General features: G+C 44.3%; 7 protein-coding genes across 7 annotated transcripts; 5 read left to right on the forward strand and 2 right to left on the reverse strand.

The window, feature by feature from the left end:
- Nucleotides 1–1042: 1042 nt before the first annotated feature.
- JR316_0008976 (uncharacterized protein) lies at nucleotides 1043–2874 on the forward strand (the record flags this gene model as incomplete). Its single annotated transcript, XM_047894687.1, has 4 exons — nucleotides 1043–1103; nucleotides 1141–2454; nucleotides 2513–2715; nucleotides 2773–2874. The coding sequence occupies 4 exons, from the start codon at nucleotides 1043–1045 to the stop codon at nucleotides 2872–2874; spliced, it is 1680 nt and encodes a 559-aa protein (XP_047746146.1).
- A 903-nt stretch (nucleotides 2875–3777) lies between these two features.
- Nucleotides 3778–9474, forward strand: JR316_0008977 (NFX1-type zinc finger-containing protein 1; the record flags this gene model as incomplete). The annotated part of the gene is made up of 20 exons (XM_047894688.1): nucleotides 3778–4278; nucleotides 4486–4599; nucleotides 4651–4700; nucleotides 4753–4914; nucleotides 4970–5506; nucleotides 5565–6419; nucleotides 6478–6496; nucleotides 6550–6607; nucleotides 6659–7494; nucleotides 7556–7607; nucleotides 7667–7695; nucleotides 7756–7837; nucleotides 7898–7957; nucleotides 8014–8155; nucleotides 8209–8356; nucleotides 8411–8638; nucleotides 8694–8810; nucleotides 8858–9062; nucleotides 9232–9378; nucleotides 9431–9474. The coding sequence occupies 20 exons, from the start codon at nucleotides 3778–3780 to the stop codon at nucleotides 9472–9474; spliced, it is 4386 nt and encodes a 1461-aa protein (XP_047746147.1).
- Nucleotides 9475–10034: 560 nt separating this feature from the next.
- Nucleotides 10035–11609, forward strand: JR316_0008978 (uncharacterized protein; the record flags this gene model as incomplete). The annotated part of the gene is made up of 2 exons (XM_047894689.1): nucleotides 10035–10045; nucleotides 10094–11609. 2 exons carry the CDS (start codon nucleotides 10035–10037, stop codon nucleotides 11607–11609), a joined length of 1527 nt encoding a protein of 508 aa, XP_047746148.1.
- Nucleotides 11610–12165: 556 nt separating this feature from the next.
- Nucleotides 12166–13484, forward strand: JR316_0008979 (uncharacterized protein; the record flags this gene model as incomplete). Its single annotated transcript, XM_047894690.1, has 4 exons — nucleotides 12166–12754; nucleotides 12906–13019; nucleotides 13134–13213; nucleotides 13332–13484. The coding sequence occupies 4 exons, from the start codon at nucleotides 12166–12168 to the stop codon at nucleotides 13482–13484; spliced, it is 936 nt and encodes a 311-aa protein (XP_047746149.1).
- Nucleotides 13485–14593: 1109 nt separating this feature from the next.
- Nucleotides 14594–15360, reverse strand: JR316_0008980 (uncharacterized protein; the record flags this gene model as incomplete). The annotated part of the gene is made up of 4 exons (XM_047894691.1): nucleotides 14594–14674; nucleotides 14754–14966; nucleotides 15038–15100; nucleotides 15178–15360. 4 exons carry the CDS (start codon nucleotides 15358–15360, stop codon nucleotides 14594–14596), a joined length of 540 nt encoding a protein of 179 aa, XP_047746150.1.
- A 1551-nt stretch (nucleotides 15361–16911) lies between these two features.
- Nucleotides 16912–17625, reverse strand: JR316_0008981 (uncharacterized protein; the record flags this gene model as incomplete). The annotated part of the gene is made up of 4 exons (XM_047894692.1): nucleotides 16912–16976; nucleotides 17033–17100; nucleotides 17164–17386; nucleotides 17448–17625. The coding sequence occupies 4 exons, from the start codon at nucleotides 17623–17625 to the stop codon at nucleotides 16912–16914; spliced, it is 534 nt and encodes a 177-aa protein (XP_047746151.1).
- Nucleotides 17626–19005: 1380 nt separating this feature from the next.
- JR316_0008982 (uncharacterized protein) lies at nucleotides 19006–20226 on the forward strand (the record flags this gene model as incomplete). The annotated part of the gene is made up of 2 exons (XM_047894693.1): nucleotides 19006–19299; nucleotides 20149–20226. The coding sequence occupies 2 exons, from the start codon at nucleotides 19006–19008 to the stop codon at nucleotides 20224–20226; spliced, it is 372 nt and encodes a 123-aa protein (XP_047746152.1).
- Between the last annotated feature and the right edge of the window lie 4181 nt (nucleotides 20227–24407).

The raw sequence follows: 24407 nt of genomic DNA on the forward strand, positions 1-24407 counted from the left end.
TTGTCCGACGCATCACGCATATCTCTCGAGATTCGCTTGTCTTATTCTTAAGTCTGGTGTACTGACACAGTTGTGCCTTGAGGCCTTGAGGCTTGAGCGGCATGCAAAGCCGTTGTGTCAAATGGAAATGTCAAGTGTCATGCCATGTCTTGTTATATTGGCCTTGGGCGATGGCCGACAGTGGGTGGGCGCCGCTGGATTTAAATATGTATGGTGTTAGCCTGTTTCTTTTGGTATAGTACTACCGAAGGCCGGAGGATTAACGATTAATGTTGCATAATTACCCGTTTCTGTTTGAGTGAATATTACACTACTAGTAGTACAAAAGTATCCCGAACTTTGGATTTTCATAGTCATTCAGTCGAGACAGTCCAGCAGCAGCCTTACTCCCAGTTGTCATCCACTGGCATATCTTTGTTACAATATCTCTGTGGCTCATGGCCTGACAGCTCCGCGGCGTATTAGTTACCTATTCTTGAGTTGGAACTGCTTAGCCTGAGGCTGCGATCGAAGCCTTAAACTCGAAGCTTGATGGCCTGAAATTTTCAATTTGAATGCCGGTCGTCATTGTCAATGAAGGACTGTACTATGATCTCACTTGAAGACTCCGTCTCTCCGTGTCCTGGACGGCAATCGCCGTAACTGTCAGCGCCCTTTCAATGGTCTTGCGACCTTTTTTTAGCAGACATTCAGCCTTTTCATTTATCCGGTGCCTCCTTCCATGATGTATCTGTGCTTATATGCCGACCTTTACTTCCCGTTCTCGAGTGGAACCGCACTTGTGGGATGAGATTTGTCCAAGACAAGTTTAGTTGAATAACCGGGATCTACCTTTGGATTGATTGAGTCGCCTACTTACCGGTGAGTCTGTCACATATGCCCCCATTTAACGGAATATATAGAGTGTACTTTAATATATGACTGACATTAACCACCACTTCAGGTCAACGCGACACCACAGACGCACCGCGTATGGCCACCATGCCCGTTTCAACGATGTTTTCTTCCAGTACAGTTATCACTGGTGGAACTTTTACACAACATGTCTGCACTAGTCAGCAGCATCGAGCCAAAGGCAAGCTATCAATCTTTGACAGGGTTCAGTTTGTGCAGATAGCTACTTACCGTTGTTTTGTTCAGCCCCCATAGAACTGCTACAAGATGCAACCTCGTCGAATGCGTTTCATAATGCAGGAGAAAGACGAGATCCCCCACGATGCCATCGCAATACACGGGTCGCAATACTGGAAAAAATCTTGCTCTGGATTCGTAAATGCACCCCCTTGAATCAAGAACGGGTGGTTTTGTGGATATACGGGCCAGCTGGAGCTGGGAAGTCAGCCATAGCGCAGACTATCGCAGACTTTTGTTTCTATCATAAACTGCTACTCGCAGGCTTTTTCTTCGCGAGGTCGGACCCCACGAGGAACCACTCTCGATCACTCATTCCGACACTATCATACCAAATAGCGGAACATTTCCCCGACGTGCGCGACTGCATTCTCAGAAACATAGAACTCGATCCTCTTATCTTCACGCGGTCTTTAGAAGCCCAACTCCACTCACTCATACTCGAGCCACTGCGGCCTCTTGTTCAATCAGGATATTTTGCAACGGAGAACTCGAGGCGCGTAATTGTCATTGATGGCCTGGACGAGTGTATAAGACGCGACGAGCAGGTACGGATACTGGATGCTCTCTCGTGCGCTTTACAAAACTTCAATCTACCTCTACTATTGCTTTTCTGCTGCCGACCAGAACATGATATTCAGGCTTCCTTTCGGTCTGGATATTTGCACAGGATCACTACTTCCTTGCCGTTAGATGACGACTACCAGGCATATGTTGACATTGAACGCTATTTGTGCGACCACTTTGCGAACCTCAGACGAACACATCCGTTTAGGGACCATATACCTTTAAATTGGCCCAGTAAAGAGGTCATTGGACAGCTGGTGGCCAAATCCTCAGGTCAATTCATCTATGCCGCTACAGTCGTGAAATTCGTGTCGTGCCGTCGTCACCGTCCTACCAGTCAACTTGATATTGTTCTTGGAATTCGTGCCGCCAACAGTGCACTGCCATTTGCAGAGCTCGATGCTCTATATATGCACATACTTTCCTCCCTCGATAACCCGAATCCTGCCCTTCAAATCCTTGCATTCCAGATTCTGTCAAAATCCAAGCAGGTGGAAATAATAGATCACGTCGGACACATGGAGAAGATACTTTGTATGAATACCGGCGACGCCGACGTAGCTCTTTGTGACCTTGGCTCAATCCTCAAATTGACTAATCATGGTACCGATACTGGGACACAAGATAGACGTCTGCATATTTTTCATGCATCTATTGAGGATTTTCTTCTTGACGAGGCTCGATCGGGAATATTTCACATCGATGCGCCTTCAAAGCATGCCGAGTTCGCGATTTTATACATGCAGCATTTCAGCAGTGAGTATTTAGTATTGATATTTTCTCCCGTCAAATCCACTCATCTAGCTCCTTCCAGGAACATCTGAAGTGCTTCAATTAGGAGGTCTCTTCTACATCAACTCTCACATAAAGGAATCGCTTCCGCTACCCTCCTTGCGAGCAGAGATTTTAAAGTTCACGGAGTCCGTTCTTGTACCCGATATTCCAAAGAACCGTCAGTATCATGCACTTTACATCAACAACGATCTCCTGGGGTTCCTGGAAACAATCTTGCAATCTGTAGGATCTATATCTCTTACATAGATTGGTTTTCACCACTGATCATTTTACAAACAGAAATTTGAGGACGCCGCAGCACTGCACGAAAGCGTTCGTGTACAGCTGAATCTCTGCGATGAAGAGGCATCTTTTCTTGATACTTTGTTCGTTGGCCTTTAAAATATTAATGATTTCAAACACAAGATGTACTACTTTCGTTTATATCTGAAATGCCTTTCCAAAATGCGGATTAGGATAAGTGGGTTAAGTCCAGTAACGACGATAGTCAGTCTTGATCAAGCATGATCGAGACCTTAGATTGGGGTTTGTTTCTAAATAACCAATCACACATGAGGCTGACCAAATCTGGAAAAAGGCTTGCCACTGTGTGCCATCAGTCATCCTTTCAACTTTCCAACCCGATTCCAACCCGCCTTTCTTTGAGGTTTCTCAGCACAATACATACCATCTACACACACCATGCAAATTGGCTATTCCATGTTCCTCAAATCTTCGTCAATCTCAATCATCGAGGGACAAATATAGAGAGATAGGGAAGCATGGCTAAATCAACCAATCGTGAGACGTTACCGGGTTGTCAGCCCACGCCCACTCAATTTGATCCAAACTCGTCAAAGCGGCAGCGAGCAAGATGCAATCTGGAACGAGATGACATATGAAGGAGGTGAGTCAAGTTCATATTCAAACAGACAGTTTAAGTCTGACACTACTTAGTACCAATGCAACGCGAATAACAGTGCTGGCTGCAGTATCATGCGTTTCGGGGACCATCTGTTAATAGATTACTACCTCTCGGCATCTTGTGGCTCTCAGCTTCTGCATCACATAGAACGGTCCAGAATTCAATCGTGCGGTTTTTCAAGTTGGATTCTCCACCAATCACGCTGTCGGCCCCTTATCGTCCGATGCCCTTTGTGAATCCTCGTGTGTGCTTCACCATGCAAGGCCACATGACTACCTTGATCCATTCGATAGCACTAAGCGCCCACATCTCTTTGTTCTTCCCCGTCTCAATCTGCTATCCAACTGCAACCATATACACCTCACAGCAATTCGAGTACAATGGCCTCAAGGAATCGGAAGAAATGTGACTTCTTCGCTCGTGGAAACTGTCGAAAGGGAAATCAATGTAAATTCATTCATGACAACCCGGCACCAGCAACTCCTACGCCCACGACTTCACAAGCCACTGCCAGCCCTCGAGGTGCGACCAGCCCGAGATCTTCTCCATCTGCACCCCGTCAAGTCTGCAACATATTCTGGCAAAGTGGCGCATGCGATCGTGGTTTTGATTGTTCATTCAAGCACACCCGTAACCCACAAGCAACGCATACGGCATCGCGCTCAGCTATCAACAGTGACGAAGACCCGCCTGATTTCTATTCCATCGACGGGCTCGTTCCAGATGGCCGTGAACGAACGCAACGAGGAAGCTACGACCCTGCGGAAGTCCACAATCATATCAAACCCTTTTTGAAGGATAATTACACTTTTGAAGGACCAAGAAACATTGAAAGTTTTGTTCGAATCATATCAAGCATCAATGATCACAATAAAAGCTGGGTGCGTTGTACATGTGGTGCCTTAGAAATGCTGCGGCTGACTGAAATCGTTGACTTGTTCCAGAATACCGATAATGCTCAGGCAAGTTGAAACTAGTCTTTTACAACGCTTGCTTCATACCTATAATCGATCCAGGCTTTTCTTTCCCTTCTAGTCAAGGTGGCGCTATTAAATGTCTATCCTACCATGTTATTAATATGTCTACAGGACAATGGTATTACCCGAATTGGAGAGATACTGCGCTTCAAGCCTGTCGATGACTGCACGAATGTTTTTAGAACCAGTCTTTCTTTCCAACGCGGTTATTTTCCTATTCTCGAGGTATATATTATCGGTTTTCTGCGATATGCAAATGAAACTCACATTGAACAGTATCTATCGTCAAGTCTTGTTCTGAAAAGTACATGGCACAAGAATATCAAGTGAATGACTCATTTTCACTGTGACGTGTGCTCAAATCTTAAATATATATAGCCATTTATATACAGTTGTCGAGGACAACTACGATGATTTACACGCTGTTGTCGATTCTTGCATGAATTCCATGATCAAGCGAAACTCGTGGAGGGATCCGGGCTCAGCTGCAAACCTCGATGGCGCGAACGTATTCAAAACACTGACCACTGTCTTTCTTCAGTAAGTCGTTTTCATATACGTCAGTTATATAGTGTTGTTATCATTCCCCTCTTAGATATTTCAATCGCTTCAAAAGCTCAATCCGTAACCATCCTGAAATTGTCAACCTCGTGCAACATCTTACAGAGTGGTTTGATATTTGGGTTGCTGGCGTGATGACGAAATCGCCGGTGCTCTTTGAGGATCCAATTACCGACCTTGATCCTCGCCGTCGAGGGTTAATCATAGATCAAATTCACGACGATATCAATCGATTAGTCACGATTGTTCAAAGAGAGTCAGACCATGCTACTGTTCTTAAGCGACACACGTCTCGCCCTGCAGTAACTGTGGCGCAGCGGCGCAATGCCGAAATCATGCGCCTTGGGCAAATCTATGATCCCCCTGGTGAACTTAGACCAGAAGGTCCCAGGCATGACAATGACTCCATTGATATTGCTGATATACGAATCGCTCCTACTCAAAACGAGCTGCTTTGTGAGATTTCCCCATACCTTCCCGCCTTTCTTCCCGAAGCCCAGCATCACTGTCTGCCAGATTCAATGGAACGTCATCTTGACATACAATTTCGTCTCCTTCGCGAAGAGTTGATGTATGTTGCTTACATTTATTCGTGACCTGGTTGAGGCTAACGATAAATTTGTTCTTAGCTCGACAATAAGGTCATCTATAAATGCCGTTTATCAAGATCTTCGCGAGATATGGGAATCTCCTGGACAGCGTCGAGATACAACCAAACTTGAAAAGTTACTTTCCAAAGGCGGTGGAGCATACAGGACCACTGGTTTAGATTCTGTTTTTTTCATGATTTATGCCAATGTTGGTTTTGCTCCTGTTCGTGCCGAACGCCGTGACCTTACGGTTGGGCTTTTGATCGACCCACCCGCAGGAGCTGCTCGTGATCCACAGGCATCAAAACGAGTTGCATATTGGAAAAACAGCAGGCGCTTACAAGGAGGCGGACTGGTCGCCCTTCTTGTTGTTTCTAACAAAACTTTAAAGGTCTATCTTGGGGTTCTTGCATCCTTCGGCGACGATATTGCAGAGTCGTCAAAGGCATCTGCAGAAAAGGTTCAAGTCAGGATCACTTTCTTTGATCCAGAAGTAGAATTTCGCGCTTTGAAAAGGGAGAAACTTTCAGGAAGCTCGTCGTCGTACGCGTTCCTAGTTGATGGTTCCGTTATGTTCGAAGCGTCACGGCCATTTTTGGAGAGACTTCAAACCATCGAGCCCACAGAAATTCCCTTTGGGAACTACATTTCTTCCAGCAATTCTCTGGCAGACGTTCAAGTCAAACCGCCTCGCTATGCCACCAACCCAAGATTTAAGTACAACCTTCAATGTTTGGCAAAAGATCGTGAACATCGAATCTCGGACTTGGATATTACTCGACCCGATGCAGTAAACCTTGCCCGTCACCAAATGCTTGAATCCAGCACTCTCGATCCCTCTCAAGTTGATGCTGTAATCAACACATTGACAAGAGAGGTCTCCTTAATTCAAGGGTGTGTCTAAAGTTCATATACCGTCGTCGTAATTCTAATAACAAAATCGTTTCGATAGACCACCTGGAACTGGAAAGGTGACCTATATTTTTTATTATGTCATAAGTATGCTGACTTTGGTTAATTAAAGAGCTTTACTGGTCGGGAAATTCTGCGCATTCTTTTTGCCAGCAAAGTACGGCCTATTGGTATGACATCATAATTTGTTTAACATATTTTATAACTTACACAGCTTCTAGTTCTAATTGCTTACACCAATCATGCTTTAGACCATTTGCTGAGAGAGGTTCTCGATGTAGGGATTACCAAGAGGCTGGTGCGCTTAGGCTCTCGTTCATCCGATGAAGTTGTCGCAGAATACACCTTGGACAAGCTGGAAAAACTTGCCGAAAGATCCTCCCTACAGCGCTCGATAGGGAAACAATATGCTGTCATGAAGAGGTTGGAAGAAGATATGAGTCGAGTTATGGAATCCATTCAACTACCGAAAGTTTCTGCTCAACAGGTCGAAGATCACTTAGATATCCATTTTCCGCAAGCATTAAACGTGTTATTGTCACCTCCTTTCTGGATATCACAGCTGGCTGAAACTTTATGGGCGGATGAAGATACAAACGGAGAGTGGTCCACTGTTCGTGGCAAAGGAAAGCAGCAGGCTGGGGACGTTGTCTCACATACATTCTACGATTTCTGGAAGACGGGTGCAGATATAGCCTTTCTGGCTCCAGTTTCCATGGCGCACTCGCCGATGCCTACACCTGGCAAAAAAAAGAACAGAGCGGCTAAATCACAAGGGACTACAGTGCTACAAGAGGACCCAAAAGTTACTCGATTCTTTGAAACACTTGAATTCGGTAACAATCGACCGCAGATACCCGATCAGAATCGACCCCTCACTCGGCTTAGAAATAGCGAGGACTTGTGGAAAATGTCGTTGCAAGAGAGGACACGATTGGCATTGGCCTGGGAAGAGGACATTCGTGTTTTGGCTTACAATATAAATCTGGATCGGTACAATAGTCTTCGGGAAGACTATAAAGAAGCATGCAAAGAATACAATGATATAAGAGATGAGGTATGTGTCTTTTCACTTTGATCATAGATTATTTTTCATAACGAACATTTCACGTCATCAGACCCGCCGGCGATTACTTAGTTCTGTTGACCTTATTGCATGTACAACAACTGGTTCGTAAGGTTATTGCGTTCACTTGAGATGGTCCGCGACATTAACGAGGATGATTTAGGGGCCGCAAAACTCACTTCGCTCATTAATGTATATTATTGTCACTGACTCGCACTGTACGTTGTGATATACTCACTTTTTTCATGCTAGAGCATTGCTCCACGTGTTTTGATGGTTGAAGAGGCTGGTCAGGTTCTTGAAGCACATATTTTAACGTCCCTTGTCAACTCAAGTATGTGTTTGCTGCTCTCTGCCTAAAACCACATAGCTTACTGAAATAATCAATTTATAGTCCATCATCTCATATGCATTGGAGATCCTCAACAACTTCGCCCAAGCCTTGCGACTTTTGGTATGTTCAAATAATCCCAAATTTGCAAATACGATAACACTCTGTTATGACTGCAGGTTTATCAATGGATAGCGAGCGGGGTAAACAGCTTTTCAAATTTGACAGGTCGCTCATGGAAAGACTTGCGGATTCTGGTCTTCAGATGACGCAACTCAATGTTCAACGTCGGATGCGACCAACTATATCTCATTTTATTCGGTATGCTTCTATTGCTTTCAATCTGATCTATAGTGTCTTAGCATAGCCCAAAGACGTATACTTTATCCTAACTTGGAAGATCATGACATTGTCAAAACATATCCATCAGTCAGAGGGATGCAAAAGGACGTCTATTTCTTGAATCACATCCATCCGGAAGGTGGATCAGAGGACTCGGTATCGAAGTATAACACTTACGAAGTGAGTGGAATGTTTAATTTTATATATTACAATTCTTAAGGTAATTCCAACCAGGTCCAAATGATTCGCGATCTCGTCCTTTACTTTTTGAAGCAAGACATGTATAGCGGTCCAGGGGATATTGCTGTTCTTTGCGCATATTTGGGCCAGCTTCAGAAAGTACGACAGGCACTCAAGGATTTGAAAATTGCTGTATCAGTTGACGAAAGGGATGAAACCCAACTTTTACAACAAGGTTTGGAAGAAGAAGGTGCATTCGAGGAAGTCGTTGTGGCCAAGCACGTAAGCATTCGTCGGATTCCAATTTTGGGTTAGCCTTCATATCAAAATTTGTCAGATTCGTCTTGGCACAGTGGACATTTACCAGGGGCAGGAGGCAAAAATTGTTATTGTCTCATTGGTGCGAAATACGGGCAACTACGACACCAAGTCAGCGTCCATAGGATTTCTAAAGGTATTTATTATAATTTTTAAGTTAAATATTCTCTGAACACTTTGAAGAGTTCAAATCGGATAAACGTAGCGCTATCCAGAGCTAAGCACGGCATGTATATCATGGGGAATGCATCTAACCTGCGTAAAAACACAACATGGTCAACAATTCTGGACGATTTGGAGGACCAGGGGCTTATTGGACAAGGCTTTCCAATTATATGTGCGCGACATCCCGACCAGGTCAATCTTATATCAAAACCCGGAGATCTTGGTCAGTATGCTCCTGAAGGTGGATGTCTACTACCCTGCGGATATCAACTAGACTGCGGACATATATGCCCGTCTGTGGTGAGCAAACACGGATTTTCTACTCAAAATTATAGTATCTTAATGCTATTGAACCTTGAACAGTGTCATATTACGCTTGACAATCATCGTAGCATGTATTGCCACGAGCCATGCAGGAAGACCCCATGCCCTCGTGGCCATCCATGCCCAAAAGAGTGCTCGGAAAACTGCGGTGATTGCATGTTCCCAATCTACGACGTCACCCTACCTTGTAGCCATACAGAAAAAAAAGTTCATTGGTCAGTGTGCTGAATTTCCAACAGCGCATACAATTGCTAATTTGATCCATAGCTACCTTCTTGAGAAGCTTGATTCGGTCAAGTGTCCAAAATTAGTGACGAAAAAACTTCCACGATGCGAACACTCTGCTCTAATGCCTTGCAGCAAGGATCCCGCATCCTACATCTGCAAAGAAATATGTGGTGGTATCATGGGTTGCTGCTCAAAATCATGCAAATCTCAATGTCATCAGTGCCAGACAGCAACCAAGGTTCTCGTTACTGGCGATCCTGTTATCGGTCACAAATCTAGTCCAACAAGGATCAATCGTACTTCTCATTATACTCACCCATGTGATCGTCCACTCTATTGCATGCACCCATGCGGCAAGGCTTGTCACCCAAAGGATAATCCTCCATGTAATCCCGCCTGCCAACAGGCCTGTCGTCAGGAATGCCTTCATCAAAAGTGTAAGAAGACCTGCTCCTCCGTTTGTCCTCCTTGTATGGAACCATGCACTTGGAACTGTTCCCATTATACGTGTCCTGTTACATGCGGGTCGGTAAGTTGGCTTCAATGTTTAAGACTCAATCTTTCAACTCAATTCCTACCAAAAGATTTGTACACGCCTGCCTTGCGATCAACCTTGCAGGGAAAAATTAACGTGTGGTCATCCATGCCCTTCAGGTAAATCAAACTCTAATATTATATATATATTTGTACGTTTACTTACAGTGGACATATATCAGTTTGCGGCGAAATTTGTAATCAGCAGATCTGTGTGCTGTGTCTAGAAACAGATAAAAAGCAAGAGGTTGTCGACCTCGTCATGCAACGGCGACTCGATGAATTAGACCTTAGCTCCGATGACATTTCGGAAAGGCTAATTACGCTCAAATGTGGTCACATCTTCACCGTGGAAACCCTAGACGGGGTTTGCAGAATGGCTGATTTCTACGAAGTGAGCAATGACGGAACATACATTCGAACCAAAGCTCCTCCTGTGGAATATCAAACACCACCCACTTGTCCACAGTGCCGAAGTTCTATTACTGCTCTCCGTTATGGCAGAGTCGTCAAACGCTCTATGCTTGACATCCTCGAGCAGAATGTGGCGAGCAATATGTCGCGTGATTTGGAGCTTCTTGGACCACACCTGGAACATGTTTCGAAGTCATTGGAGACATTCAAAGAGAGAGCGAAAACCATAACCCCTGATACCACTAATCTTGGCACTATCTCACAAGCTCGAAAAACTGACGCGATTGAGAAGCAAGAACCGATTTCAAAAGCCTTGCTTGATCTTAATGCCATGAATTCAATACATGGCCTGTCCCCGCAAGAGACTAGAATTTGGAACACGATTGTAAAACCAATTCTGGATGCATATTCAAGGGCTCACAGCATAGCAACGACCCAAGGAGCACATGTCAAGGCATATGAAGGGGCATTTTCAACATTGTATCGCCTTGAGCTCGATACCTTGATCAATGATCCTTCCGTAGTAACCGATGCTCCAGAGCCAATGGCTTTGCGCGCTGTGCAGATGAACATTGGTCAACCCCCTCCTACAGCCGATAGTCGTTTCCAAATTGAGGCGTACATTCATACCCTTGAATTACGTTTTATGCTTGCCCAAGTCGGCCTTGCGCGTCTCGATGGTTTGAACCCAGCTGCGACGGACGAACTTTCCAGCAAAGAAAAAAGACATTGGAAGGAGTTCATTGGGTTCATATATGAGACATGTGTGGCTGACTCTAGAAAAGCTTTAGCTATTGCGGAGAAGTCTTCAGCATCTCGGAGAGCTGCGACATCCAAGGTTTTCATGATAAGATCTGACTTCGAAAGAATACGGTTTCAGACAACAATCGGGATGAAGTCTCTTAAGGTATCCGACCCCACGTTTGCAGAGGATCGTGAGCGTATAGCCCAACAGGTCTCCGACACAAGAACTAGCGTGGAGAAGCAACTGCTTGAATACGAAAGGGAGTATATCAGAAGCCGACCTACTGGGAACAATATACGGAAGTTGAATGAAGAGAGGAACTGGTTCAAGGAAAACTGCGCAATAAAGGTCCAGCGGTTTATCGATGAATTGAATGATTTGGAAGCATGGGTCAAAAACGGGACAGTGTATGAGCCGCTTTCACACAACGAAATGGAAGATATCGTAAAAGCCTTTAAGGGCAAATTTTGTGAGTACCCAGCAACATTCAACATACTTTGCGCTGAAATGCTCCACAATCTTTAGTAACTACTGGTCATTTTTACAATTGTCCAAACGGACATCCATTTGTGATCACAGAGGTACGTGCAACTTCTTTTTACCGAGTTGATAATAACATGGAGCTTTGTTTGAAGTGCGGTGGTGCTATGCAAACGTCTGTCTGTCCGGAATGTGGTGAAGCTATTGGAGGAGGGTCTCACAGGTTGCTTGACACAAATACTGTAGATTCACGTTTCGAAGGAATCCTCAGGGATATGGGCATCACTGATCGAGGTTTCTACTGACATAGACATTGTATCTCATGACAAACGTAGTCTTATATTTCTCAACCAGGCGAAACGATAGTTTAAATAAATAAATCTCATATGCAAGGAAGCTCACGTACCTTGTACTGAATCGCGAACAATCGCAATAAAATAGGGGCATATTTGCCACTGACGCTAAATGCAAACAAACGGACCGCGTCGGATTTGGACTGCGGGCCCCAAGCGTGATTTTCTTCCTGCCATTTTTTCAAGGTCGATTCTTGTTCAGCCTCAGCGTCATCGACCCCAGCACCACATAATCCTCGTTTACAATAATGCACGCCGCAGTCACCCCAAAAGCTTCATCATCAGCTCTTAGAATCCTCAGAAGGGACTTTACTCGAGTGTCATCTTGTCGACGGCTCGTAACGGTTGTAGCTGGTGCTGGCCCCGTTGCCGGCAAAAGCTCATCGTCACCGTGCAGGAAGGCTAGCATTTCTCTATCTAGACCTTCCACCTTGCAACATATCATATCATATACACGTACACCGAGGCAACATCTTCGCAGGTCATATACTACAACAGCAACCGGCGCAGCACCATCATCTCCCGACACTTCCCCCACCCAACACGAATATGAACCAGAACCAGAGTCAGAAATAAATCCCATAACATTCGCTGACCCTCATCGCCCCGACCTGTTCTACCATTACACTCCCGCTCCAACGCCACTCTCACGCGTGCTCCCGGCCTTCGCCCTGTCATATTTGGATGCTCTTCCCCCTGCTAGTGCTGCTGGCGGGGAGGGCTCCGAAGCAGTGATTGGATGGCTTCCCGCACAGACGATTGTTGAAGGAGAAGTGGAGGGAGAGGCAATACAGGGAGAGGGGCAGGGTTCAACATTGGACGATTTCATGGGGAACGGTAAGTCTTGTATTCAATTACCTCTCTGTTTGAGCGCGCAGAAAGTGTGGCGGGGTGCGGTTTATGCTGCCTTGCACCCCACCCTCTCTGTTTATCTGAAAACAAGTAAATTCTTAACTGATTCTCTGATACCGATACGGTGAAACAATAGACAAATTTCTCTCCTTCCTGCACGCCACCATCCAAACTGCACTTGAGCAGGGACAAGACGATATTTGGAGAGATGCCGCTATTGCCCATGGGAATGGCTGGATGCACATTGGCGGTACGTCTCTTTGCTTCCATTCCTTAAACCTATTCCAGTTCCCTGAACCGAGACCCCATTTGAATACGGGTGAAAACTCATGTTTTATTTTGTCTATGTATGTGTGGTGAACAGATCAGCGGAATATTCCAGCACTAGGACGCGTCGGTGATCCAGACGACATATTAGCATCTGTGCTCGTACAGGATGGAAAGGTGAATGATTCATTGACAATTTCTCTTCACATCGCTCCCTTTCAAGCCACCTCCAATAACTCCCCAGATCCATGACCGTGTACTAACCTAACAATTTATTCCCTCTCCAAACACCCAGATTGTACCAGGCACATACCAAGCCATGCCTTCATACCGGATATGCACCGTCGATGGGGTGTTGCAGCTCACTCCCGGACTCGCCGGATGTCTTAAGGAAGCCTTGGCCCAGTCTTGGGCCGCCGCCGCTGCTGCTGATGCAGACCAGGCGTAACCAGTGGGATGAGCACCTTAAAACCTGGAGCTAAAAGCTGACGTGATTCGAAAATGTCGGTAACCGGACTCAAATGGCAAACCGGCGCTAGTGGCAAATGCAGACACTCACAAACTTGATTTATCAGGTCGGTTAAAGCACCATACGCGCATATATGCGGTCGTTTCGTCCACACACAACAAGTATTATGCGCAACCCGGTATCAAATTAAAACTCTGAGTCATATATGTCGATACGTGTAAAAGCAAAGGGCATTAGAGTCGTTTGTAGAACCTTGTCGTCCAAAACCACCCGGGAGAGCAGAGGTTGAGTGGAAAGTTTGTCAGCGCGATGTACAGCAGATCTCCACATTCAAAGGTTTACTGGTGTCGAGTATATGCGCGGCGATGCCCTCTATTCCTCAATTGTGGAATGCCGTGCCAATTTAATGTTCTAACCTCCTAGCACCTTTCCTTTGTACGTGGCGGTTTTCTTGAGGCACGAGCTTCATGGTAACCCTTCGCCTCTGCCCATCCAACGAGACTTCAGCTAGCTTACTTTGATGCTGCACAGCATAGACCCTGGTGTGTACGCATGTCAATGAGACGACGACATGCACTTTATTATTGCCTTGGGAAGTCTGCCCAGTAGATCAGTGCCGTTAATTAAATCTTAATTTCTTCGTGTTTGTTGAGAATATTGCACTCTTTTCAGAAACGATCAAAACTATAGGGATAAGGAATGTCCGCGTCATTGATTTGGACCCGAATGCCAGAGGAGCAGGCCCCCGATGCCTGGGCAGTAAATCGTGCACCGCAACCTGTGAGCTCAAATCTGAACGTCTCTTTACTTTAAATTATGGGATCGCACAATAACAGATGTAGTAAAGTCAGAGGGGTATTTGTCGTTAATAGTTGAATCATTTCTCTCGACGAGTGACACGATGAACCCAGAATGCACATTTAGTCCAGAATAGAAGCCTTGAAAAGTATACAATTTCGATTTCCTATCAAAACAAAGAAATCCATAACAATTCCAAGCTTGTATCTGAGATTGAACGCTGCACACAAATCTTGCACAGTCGCTTAAAGGACCCCGACGTTGACTTAAATGTTCTGTTTTGCCTCAGACTACGAAAGAGCAGCCAAGGCGTTCTGCCTTGCCGCATCGACAACATTAAAAATAGCACTAGTGGTGGTCGTCATTGTCGTCTGGAAAATGAATGTTAATCCTAGTCAGCGCATGCTTTGCCGAATGACTTGTTATTAAACACAAAAACGTTCTACTGACCGGTACCATAGGCATCAAAGTAGACTCGAGCACGGCACACTTGTTGGCAGACTTCAACAAGTCAAGTGATATCGTGCCAGCCGAGTTGAGGGACTTGAAGTCGGCCGACTTTTGGGCGATGCCGTTGAGGTAGTCGAGGATGTCGGGAGTGAAACTATTGTACACTGATATGATTCTCTTAACGTCGTTCGCGGGCAGAGGTGCCTCAAGATTCTGAATGTTAATTCATGGCAAAAGTGATGTTAGCGCGCGCTAGGCAGTTATTTTTGTGAGAGATAGCTTACGTCGAGTTCGCTGATCACGTCGGTGAAGAGTGTGTGAATGGCTCCCGCATCCGCTTGGATGTTCTATGGGGGTTCGAGTTTATATTTGTACGTTGGGGGACGCATAAGGGATAGGATTGGAGGAAGAAAAGGCAACATACGTTCACACCTGTTATGCCGGTCTGCGGGAAGCTGTTGACGTCGCTCGCAATCTTGGAGAACTGTGTGCCAAGCTTGGAGAAGTCATCCATTATGACCTTCATGCTTGATGATGTGGTCGGTGGGACAGCGGATGCAACAGCCAAAGCCATACACGACGCGATGACGGAGATGGAAAACTTCATGTTTGAATTGGCACAGAGTTTGACAAAGGTTTTAAGCTTGATAAAGCTGAGCACCCAGCTGGAGAGCCTGAGGAACTTCAAGATGTTAATCGTTTAAATAACTTCCAAACCAGCCAAGTTGTGACCACGTTGAACGTAGCGTATGTCCTTCAGAGAACGGTTATACACCTAACATAACCTCATTTCTGGATTGGGTCCCGATCTAAAGTCACATTCCTGTACTGATACTACACATTCCATCCTTCACGGAGATAAATCGATACATACTATACATACCAACATAGGACCTTGAAATAGATATGGGGTTAGCGCTTACCGTTATCTTTGGGGTCATGCTATGTGATCTCGACGCACCATTCTAAAAGATTTTTTCTACTTATATTTCTTTTTTATCCACCTCCATCTTTCAAGTGAGATATATGCACCATCGATATCATTTCGCTACAGCTAATACCTGCTCAAAGGTTTCTAATAATAGACTGCAAATCGTTACCTAAAACAAAGAGCACGAAGATCAGCGCCTTATTCTCCCACCTATACAGTGAGCTATAAACCTATATAAGCTTCACATTCAAATCTTAACAAAAAGCGCAGACAAACGTGCGGATTATCTAGGCTCCTTGTTATCAAGACCTTCCATGACATTCATAACTCCTACGTATGTCCTCACATTTCCCACTTGCCTTAGAGTTCTATGTCAATACGAATTACGAATAAGGCAATATTCGGGAAGGTGAGAGAGTGGATGGTTGGAACTGTGTTGACTGTGTTGACTGTATTGCTGTTCTTTTGGAAAGCAGGTTCATTTAGGGGCTATTTGTGCTTAATATGCGTAGGGGATAGGCATTAGAACTCACTATGGAAGTTTAGGGGTTGACGGCAAAGACAGTATAACAAGAATTAATATAGACCTGGGGTATTATAGCTGGGTCTATGAGGGCCACTCTGGATACGGGAAGATCTTGAGTGAAAATGAAGTCAAACTTCAAAGCCTCTGATGGCGGGCCATCACGAGGCGATCGTCGAGCATCGACGGCGGCGGGGGTGTTGTGGGTGGGAATGTTGGTGCGGTTTCGGTTGTGATTATTCTGCGGTGGATGGGGGCCGGTAGTAGGCCATAGTAGTAGAGCCTGCTACTAAAACGAAATCTAGCCAACCCAAGGTACCTACAAAGTCTAACAGGTTTGAAGTGAGCTCTTCCGAATGCAATGTCGGGTGGATGTTGTGCGGACACGTACCAACGTGAGAACATGGTCTATTTCATTCTTAATAGGAATGCCGTGTGAAGGCCATGCATGAAGTTGGGTCGGAGCCTTTCACGCATAATAAGGCCTTGGTCAAAATCTCTTATAATTGAATATAAATTACGCAATTGGGATTGCCAACTGGGTGTTGTCTTCTTCAGATCCCATGGACAAACCCTGTGGATCTGTTCCATAAGATTCACTACCAGAGTTCAAATGTGCGATTGGAATGGCTGGAAATGGTTGAAAACAGAAACTACAGGTATTATTTTTATATGTCTCGATTTTTGTCTCCATCGCTCTAGTCTTAACAGATTTCCAATGGTTCAACGTCAACCTGTAAATTGGAATTCTGAGCTGCGGGAGCGTAGCCTAAAGAGAAATATTAAGCGCCCAAACTCTATCAGGCGAAGAAGATCATAGCGTACCCTCGACCTGTCCACTTGTGACCTGGCATCCATTAACAATCGCCTGGGCACTGATAGCCACGTCGGAGCTGGACCAAATCTTTAATCAGAGAGAGAATTCACAACGGCGAAAGCGAATGAATTATACATACCACCAGGAGTGCACCTCTTGACCATTACCCCATATGTTCGTACCGCAGATGCTTGCATCTCCTGATACGCAGAAACTTATTACGCCGGGATTGGCTGGGACCCCACAGTCGGTGGTGCCGAGGTTAGCCAAGTAATTGACACACGCTTGCGCATTGCCCACGGAGACAGTGGAACCGCCTGCTATGCAGACAACTAAGAATTCAGCGCTGTCGGAAAATGCTTCTAAGGGGTGGAAACAATTATTTCATGCAATTTTTATTCAATAAGAATGGGATTCACGTACTACTCATGGTGCGATTGCGATGCAGATCGGCGGAGGTCAACCCAAGGGATTCTAACGAGGGTAATCCTGGCCCGGGAATGACCTCTGGATAATCTGGCTCGTTTGAAGGAGAGGGGGTAGCATTAGTGCATGTTATGGCTGAGACCCAGAGACAAATTGAAAGATATCTGAAATGCATTATCCCTATATATATTCATGAGACTCTGTCTTCTTTTCACGTTTCGTACTTCACCTTTGTTGTAGGGAAGTTTAAGAGAGCAGAAGTTTACGTTGGATAGATGTCCATTGACATTTTATACATGAAAAAAATGCTGGCAGAGCGTAGTGAATCACGTATGCCACGGTTTGCATCAGGTGCCCACAAGTATGTGTTGAATGTTTAGCAGGATGTTGTCGCTCATACGCCAACTGAGCCGTTATCTCAGCAATCCAGGTTTCGAGTGATAAGCGTAGGGAGCTATCAGGGGACTTTAGACATTAAGAAGCAACAAGTTCGGAGAAAATTTGAAGGGTCAGTAAATCTAGGTGAATTATTGAGTCCGTCAAAAACCTAAAGCATGGCACAGGCTCAATTTGACCTGAACGCACGGTTCAGGCTGGGAGACCTACGTAAAATCCATGAGTCGACGGGTTTCTCGTACAACGAAGAAGCTAAGAAGCCTTTGAGTATGCATCTGCAACCATGCATATACAGTAGACAGATAAAAATAAAATCGACGGATTGCCACGTTCGCGTGCTTTGTCGATTTCTATCAAGACACATCTTGATGATGTCCAATGATCCAGTTGTTATTATTGGATCCCAGAACAGCGAGAATGACCCATACAGACAGACTGAGCTACCTCGAGTACGATTGAGATTAATGAAATTTCAGAGAATAAGAATAAACTCATTGATATTTTCCATTCATGAATTCGATAAATGTTGAACAGTCTCAACTGCGAAGAGATCTCATTTGAGTCCTGATGGATCGAATCATTGCGGTGAATGAAGATGATGGATAGGTGGGAATGGATCCAGCAAAAAATGGATGTTGCATTCGTCCATCCATCTGTCTATAGTTCGATTGGTAGTTCAAGGAAGAGGGACAGGACAATAGCAGAGAACAATCATTTCCAGGTCATGGTGGGTGAGTATAAATGCAGCCAGTGAGGATCCAGAGACGAAAGGAAGAGATATACAACGGGCATGGACAAGGCAAATGCAGAGTACATGTGCCTTGAACGGACAGAAATTCAAGGTGTGAACAAGGCGGTGATGCCACAGCTCATAACAGAGTGTAGTTGATAAGTTGCGCCTTGAAGCTTGAAAATCATCACGATTCGCGTGCGGCACAGCGGGTGATCGTGATCTAGCAAGGACCGAGCATCCTCTGCACATTGTTATATTCCTTCAAAAGACAGATGCATAGAAGAAAAAAAAGCGCGTCGATTGGTTGTCTAGAAAAGCAAGAAAACGTGCATATAGTCAGGGTACAAATTGACGAAACACCCACCCAAAATCTAGGCGCTTTCAGCGTACTGTCTGTCGCTTGAGGACACATCAACATCTCGAACCATGCCCTCGCCGGCATCTGCTTTGTTACTCCTACTTCCATCCATCTTCGCCATACAGGCTCTCTCTCGCTCTCTACTCTCTTCTCCACCTTTTGCATCCGCTCTTGCTCCGAGAGCTCATCTCAAGATCTACACGTGTCCTTTGGGAATGCGGTTCGTGGTTGGCGAAGAGTATCTCTTTGAGCACGGAGGTGCACAATTCGGAGATGTCATACATCGCATCGCGATGAGCTCTGCGGGCATCAGCGGAGGCGCTGGCGGTGGTGTGGGTGTGCGGGTGTTGGCGATTCCAAGAGTAAGTAAGAAGGCATCGACGGAATGGTGAGTCTATGGTGGTAGATGTGTATGTGCATGCGCATGCGCGTAACTGTGCGCATGAGGGAACATCTGTGGGTGCGTATATGTCGGGAGAGGAGTGCCAACCTGAATGTCAGAGCCCATTTTTACAATCTGGGTGGTTGTAAAAAGAAACAAAAAAACATCAATCTAACTCCAAAGTCTGGAACTAAGACAGCCTGAAGAGCAAAAATAAGAAGTTACCTAGTAAAACAAGGTGATAGGATATGGGTACTGCAATGTTGCGGTGCGAGGCGCTAGAGCTTGAAGTTTGAAGTTTGAAGTTTGACACTGCTGGCTCTGATACATATTTGATAGAAAAATATGTATCGGTAATTATGTTTCCTGTTAGTTTTTGACGTATTTTTCTTGTATATAGAGTCCGGGGTTACCCAATTAGGGAAGCCCAAAGCCTATATTCCAATAAAATACGTCAAAAAAATGTAGGAAACATAATTACTGGGTCTTATTTTCTTTGAAAATATATATGAGCGCCAGTGGTGTGAAGAACTCTAATTTGCCCGTCGGGTTAATGTTTGCGCAGCAAAACATCAATCGGATCATTTTCGGATCATGCCGATAATAATCGGACTACGAAAATTGATACTTTTTACGTCAGAACATTGTGGACATGGTCAATTTTGTGTGATTGTCCTTGGTTGAGTGTCGAAATTTTGGTGTCTGAGATACTTATTGATCTTGCGCACAAAATCAGTCTTCTCAGGATCTGCCCGTGTATCGCGGTTACGGGGCTTATGAAGAGAACCGCTTGGTGCGCGGACATGCCTCATGCTGATATGTCGGATAGCGCCATCGCAAGGAGATTGTTGAGAGAGGCGAGGAAGGTGGTAGCTTGTCTGAAGGACCAGAGCAAGAAGGCATCTAGTATACTACAAAGTGGTAATTCAAACCTTTGTTGCGCGTAGAGGCTTTGTTTGCACGTATACACATCAATCGGAACATTTTGCGGACTTGATGGGAATGAATCGGACTACAAAAACAGAATTTCATCAGAAACTTTTGGACGGACCATGTTTGGGTGTGCACGACTTTCAAATTGTCAAAATTTGTAATTTCTTTCAGACTTACCGACCTAATTCAACATTTTCATAGTAAAAATGAAATAAGGTTTTCCATGGATATGTTTTCACTCAATACAAAATCTACGCGGAGCTTGAAATAAGTGAGCCAAAAATGGAAGGTGTAACTTTTATTCGGCAATTACCAGAGTGGCCGGATTACCGCAAACATACTTAGACGTAATCTCGGCTCCAGATGTTTGGGAGAGCTCCGGCGGAGAATGAAAGCGGAGTCAAAAATTCTGACGAAAACCGTTGCAAATCGCTCTCCATAACATCTGTAGTCTCGGCCTCCCATCCTCTTTCGGATTGGTTACCCAATATGGGTAACCCATTGTAAGAGTCTGGGATATAACCAACGGTCGCAACATACCATTGCGTTCGTGGTTTTCTTGCATTTCCTTGGCACCTTTTCAACAACTGTGCTGTCAAATCAAAGGTGATCTTTGCCTTAGAAATTCAAGGAATGGTCAACCATGTAATGTCATTGCTATTGTTTCTCCTAATGTCCTATATTATGCACACAGGCATTCTCATAAAAAATGCTTTCCGTCTCAAAAGTGAAAATGGTTGATCCAAACATTGCTTACAATACTTACAGTTATATTTATTATGATTCTAAGTAAAGAGTAAAGTAGTATGGATCCTGTACATGTGTATAAAATAGTGGTAGGGGCAATGTTTTTTGGCCAGCAGATATGCCAAGGAAATGCGAGAAAACCACGAACGCAATGGTATGTTGCGACCGTTGGTTGTGACCCAGACTCTTACGATGGGTAACCCATATTGGGTAACCGATCCGAAAGAGGATGGGAGGCCGAGACTATAACATCTGGTGCAATTGCATCAGTAAAGATGCGGACAGCCCCTGTTGTCACATCAGTCACACTCTCACTTCCTTTTCATCGCTCAATCAATGCTTCTCATACTCCCCGTTCTCCTTGTTAATAGACAATTTACTCACTAATAATCACTCTTGACTTACTGGATGATAATAAATACAATATTATTTGATTTCAGTGAAATCCAATTAAGCTAGCCTTATTTTGATGTCTTGGTGCATCCACTTCTAACTGACAATTATTCAAGGAGTGTGAACTCGCAGAGTGAGTACCCGGCCTGGTAATGCTGTAACATCAAACCTTTGCTTTTCTACCCTAATTCTACTGTCCCATTCAGCCTAAATATATTAGATCCTCACACTTAACACTTGAGGTTAGTACCTGTACATACTACACGGGCTACAGCCGTAGAAGTCTTCCAACGGAAATTTTATAACATTTTCGGCCGCAACTGGGCACTTTACATACTTGAGATTACAGATATGGTAAGATATAATATTCAAACGAAGAGAACTGTTGTCTTTGGACCAAAAATCCTGACTTAGACGGCGTCAAGTCGATGCGTGAGCACGGCGTGACATGTCCGCATCTTTACTGATGCAATTGCACCAGACGTTATAGGGCACATCTCCCCGATCAGATTTTGCAGAATTTTTGACTCCGACTTTGATCTCCGCCTATTAGTCCCGGGCCTCTTGCAGGAGGGGAGATCGTGCCCTATAACGGATGGGAACGAGACTAACTTAGACGATGTGGTGAAGACTTGGTTCATGAGCACGGAGGCATGTTGGGATTCTTAGAGAATAAAAAGACGCCTCTTCCAAATTATTTCAATAAAATCTTGAATATTCCATCGTCACTGTCAACTGGAGCATTACCTAACAATGTCTGTGGGTATTGTACCATAACAATAGTACTGCCAAAGTTCAACCCAACTACTTAAGTGTAAAAACCCTAACGTTGCACCCTTCTGTCTGTGGCCATATGGCTATCTGAATCAGATGAATGGAGGAGTGAATTGTTGGTTATCGAAGATATATCTGAATTGTTGTCATTTGAAAGTGTGATCCGTGCAACTAAAACTAGTGGTGCAGTTCCCTGTAAAACACCGGAGATCTTGAAATTTAGTTTAGCGGAGCTTAAATACAACTACTTACTGCAATAAATGCAACAATTGTATTTTCATAGCTATTAGCTCTATTCAGCGGGCAACTTTCAAATTCATCAGGTCCAACGTCTGTCATGAGCCCATTGACTAGTCAGACACTGTTATCAGATTCAGAAATGTTGAGGTACCGTTTATGACCATGATGAACACATAGACCAGTAAGGCAATAGCGTGTATAATGCATGATTCCAAAACAATTCGCACAATATTCGACAGGCGCTGTTGAGATTTACGGAACGAATTCTTGGAGGCTGTATGGATCTTGTACGCAATGAGAATTGAGCAAGTTATTGTAGCGCCAAATGAGATGAACAAAGGAAGCATTATCCAGAAACCCGGGAGATTTTCATACATGGTTGCGACTCCAAATGTACCTGCAACATCTTGTAGTTAGAACTTGTCTTTTTCCAGAAGTAGTTCATATTACACACCAATTTCAGCGAGTATTAGAGCTAAGGGCACAATAATGGCAAGTTTGGAATTTCCCCAGACATGGTAACACCTCCAGACCTGTTATGCAGATTAGAGAAAGTACAATACCCCTCTAATGCGGCTTTTAACCTACTGTCAGGGTTTCTCCAGTTTCCCCTCTTTATCTTCACAGAATTATCTTATCCTTTCATTATCTTATCAATTATCTGATTAGATAGTTTATTTCTTTCATCACAGCCTTCTTGCTCCACTTCTTTCTAGTAAATTCTATATGATTCCTAGTCTTACTCATTCTTTTTCTATATGATGTCACTTTTATTCTTTAACCTTCCTTTATGATGTAATGTAGAGAATATTCTAGAATAGCTGTAGAGTATAAATACTGGACTTGTAGGTAGCTGTAGCTTCAGCTTCAATCTCTTAGGATATCCACTATCATTGGTGTGATCTCTTAGAACCATTGAATCTCTCTCACTCTCTTATTCTCTCTTTGCTCTCTGACTCTCCCTCTGCTCTCTCTCTCTCTCTTGCTTAATCTTTGTTGGTGGCCTTGTCACACTGATTATAGTGTTGCCCTGACACCTACCAACAATATGTCAGCCACAATCAGCACCCCATTAAATGCAGATGCCCGTATTAATGCGCAATTTCTACAAGTATAGGATTTGAAAAAGATCCCATAGAAAACAACTGCAAAAGAGATAAAATGTGTAAAACCGAAGTCGATATAATGACCATTAAAGACCGAGTATTCTGGGGTTTTCTAGAAACTGGATAAATCAAAGTCCTTTTTGTGAGCTTAATCCATTTGACGAATGCTCGTAAATGCTGGAGTATTCTGGACATACTGTAAATATACATTGTTGCGACATAAATTATGGTTTGTAATCCTGCATTTTAAAATCGGATAAAAATTAAGTGTCATTAAATTTTTGAATGTCTCTACCAATTAAGAAACTATAACACATATCCGAGTTGATCGTGGCAGACGTGAGACATAGTTCCGGGATTGAGTATTGTATGTCCATAGCTTGCAGACAATTCTGGGGTGTTATGAGGAGAGATGGAGGTGAACCTGCAACATCTACTCAAGATATACCTCTCTGATCTCTATTTAGCAATGATTCACGGTACAGAAATGAGTATACTGAGGATATGCAACCAGTATCACCATAACAAATACCTATGATCTGTTGGTTACCACATTGAACTATATATTTAAAGTACATATCCGCAGAGCCTCGTACAGTACGCTGGAGACTATCTGATTATCGCAACATTACAGCCATATTTGACCCATCTGGCGACGATAGCTGTCTGGCAAAGATCAACAAGGCAGAAGATGATGAGGTCCAGCTGCTATGGCATGGGAATATGTTGATCAAAGCACCAGCGTAGCTTCATTCACAATCCGCGTGCGGCATATAGCGGGCTCCCCATAGTGATCTACGTGCCGTGTGACCTATCGCAAGATAAAACAGCATCCCAGCGACGTAGGAGTGGACCGAATGAACGGTGTTACTAGCGTCAATACAAGTTGACAAAG

The sequence above is a fragment of the Psilocybe cubensis genome, chromosome 8, assembly GCF_017499595.1.
Source record: "Psilocybe cubensis strain MGC-MH-2018 chromosome 8, whole genome shotgun sequence".
NCBI classification, from domain to species: domain Eukaryota; kingdom Fungi; phylum Basidiomycota; class Agaricomycetes; order Agaricales; family Agrocybaceae; genus Psilocybe; species Psilocybe cubensis.